This window comes from Mycetomoellerius zeteki, unplaced genomic scaffold (genome assembly GCF_001594055.1).
Source record: "Mycetomoellerius zeteki isolate Tzet28-1 unplaced genomic scaffold, Tzet1.0 scaffold1448, whole genome shotgun sequence".
In the NCBI taxonomy this organism is placed as follows: Eukaryota; Metazoa; Arthropoda; class Insecta; order Hymenoptera; family Formicidae; genus Mycetomoellerius; species Mycetomoellerius zeteki.
The window spans coordinates 5,007-7,149 of record NW_017256391.1 but is presented as its reverse complement, the minus strand read 5'-3'; the positions used below and the strand labels follow the sequence as shown (position 1 = coordinate 7,149).

Sequence of the window (2,143 nt, the reverse complement as noted above, 5' to 3'; positions counted from 1 at the left end):
GCGGCTGTAGGCGCGTCTTCATGAGAAAGAGAAGGTGAGGTTTGCGAACGCGAGGAAGTTGGTAATACAGAAGTGTGTTTGTGGACATGGTTTTGGAAGCGGCTTTAGGCGCGTCTTCATGAGAAAGAGAAGGTGAGGTTTACGAACGCGAGGAAGTTGGTTATGTTTACAAGGCTCGATGTTATATCATGTGATACATGTTGCTTATTCCTAGGTGCGTCATTAATGTTTATTACTGTTTATATATATTTATGTAATCGCGAAAATAGGGGACGTAACACTATCCTGGTTTGAGTTTCTATTTATCCTTTGCTTCTTGCTGTTCTCTGAAAATAATAGGTATACATATTAATATATGTATACAAATTAAAATAATGGGTATAAAATGCAACATACTAGGGGTATCATCTTGTGCAGATTCTTCCTCTTTTTCCTCTTCGTTTTCGACATTCACATTGTTGTTACAGACTGATGTATTCGATTCAGTTCTGAAATAACAGTAATAATTATTAATATGTTTCTTCATAATTAAAAGTAGTTCAAATACTTTCGCAATGCTTTTAACATATTTTTTGAAAATTAAAAAAATTTTTTTCTTGTACTCACTCTCTTCTTAATAATGTGTCACGCAAAAAGTTTAATGACTCATAAAAACGCCATTTATTTTTCTTTGACTGACTTGCCGCCCCACTTGGCAGCTTCTCCGCTGAAACAATCCGCATAAAACGGTCACAGAGATTTTTCCATTTTCTTTTACACTCTTCACTAGAGTATACTCCTAAAATAAAATTATGTTTTTTTAATTTTTATAATTCTAATAATTATAAATGCTGTATATATTTACAATAATCTTGTGTACTCGAGCTACGTCCGTTTACTACATAGGAAAACTGACAGCTTTGATTATACATAAATAGCATGAATGATGGAAGTTTGGAAGAAATGGCCTAGAAGAAGTAGCCTGTGACATCAAGAGAATTATGTAGAAATTTTCTTGTTATCACATAAGTCACTCATCTAGGCAATTTCTTTCAAATTTTCACCACTATTCATGTAGCTCGTTTGAAAACTGAACTTGGTTGTGTATACCTTTTGTTGTTTCGCTGACTTCTTGCCACAGCTTATCCATCGTTCTTCTGTCTCGCCTTGCGATCGCAACATTCTGATTCCACAATGACTCCCTTAAGTATACCTCTGCAATCAGAATCTAGTCTGTATTGCTTTCTGGTGTCACATTTTGTAGACTTTTTGACGGGAACTGTAGGCTCTCAACGATATTAATATTTTTCCCATCGCTTCGACGTACAATGTCTCCATTATCTATATAATATGATATATATATTTAATAACATTATGCGATATTTATTCACAAAACAGTATTTAAATTTACTTACTGCATTGAGGATAAAAATAGAGATTTTCGTCAAAAATTGCTTTTGCATATCCTATTAGACAAGAATGGCTCTCTACTATTTCCAAGCTGTCCACAATTTCTTCACATAAACCGCATGTGAACATTCTCTACAAAAAATTTCAAGTGATAATAATATTTCTAAAATATGCAGTGTGAAAATATTCAAGATCTTGAAAATACAAATAATTTCTACTTTAGTCATGCATACTACATGTCCATAATTCATTTCGCAAAATATGTATATCAATTTCTTTTTACTTTTTTTCATTTTATATTTTCTTTTTACTGACTGAATCTCGTCTAAGCTGCCAATCTCCATTTCAGTACCTTAACTGCACAAAATTGCATCAACTGCATCAAACGCTTCCAACCCAGTGAGAAATAACAATGGAATCGACATTGATTCCATTGTTATTTCTCACTGAGAAAGTCCCAAACGTCCATAACGCGTGACGCGAGCGTCAAGTAACGCGCCCATGAGTACTTACCGGATCATAACTGTAAACGCATCAAACGCAAGTACTACAAATTACTATAATCTGATTATTTCCCCAATGACGCGTGACGCGCGCGTCAAATGACGCGCCCATGAGTTCTTACCTTTAGTCATCCTAAACGCGTCTATAAACAAAAAAAAAATACTTACCTTATGGCTTATATTTTGATGGTATTTGATGACAATGGTGATGATGATGAACACGTGCTCTTTCTCCCACCCGTTGTAGGATG

General features: G+C 34.6%; 1 protein-coding gene across 1 annotated transcript; it reads right to left on the bottom strand.

Annotated features, from left to right (window-relative positions):
- Nucleotides 1-6: 6 nt before the first annotated feature.
- LOC108731910 (transcription factor Adf-1) lies at nt 7-1,922 on the bottom strand. The gene is made up of 6 exons (XM_018462466.1): nt 1,903-1,922; nt 1,395-1,521; nt 1,090-1,320; nt 607-778; nt 397-488; nt 7-326 (listed from the first exon to the last, which is right to left on the bottom strand). The coding sequence occupies exons 3-6, from the start codon at nt 1,127-1,129 to the stop codon at nt 250-252; spliced, it is 381 nt and encodes a 126-aa protein (XP_018317968.1). The 5' UTR covers nt 1,130-1,320; nt 1,395-1,521; nt 1,903-1,922; the 3' UTR covers nt 7-249.
- Between the last annotated feature and the right edge of the window lie 221 nt (nt 1,923-2,143).

Excerpts from the sequence above, each read along its gene's own strand:
- LOC108731910 (XM_018462466.1), bottom strand. The coding sequence starts at position 1,129 with ATGGATAAGCTGTGGCAAGAAGTCAGCGAAACAACAAAAG. Across the intron at positions 489-606 it reads GACACATTATTAAGAAGAGA|AACTGAATCGAATACATCAG; the intron begins GTGAGTACAAGA and ends CTGTTATTTCAG. Across the intron at positions 327-396 it reads TGCACAAGATGATACCCCTA|AGAACAGCAAGAAGCAAAGG; the intron begins GTATGTTGCATT and ends TATTATTTTCAG.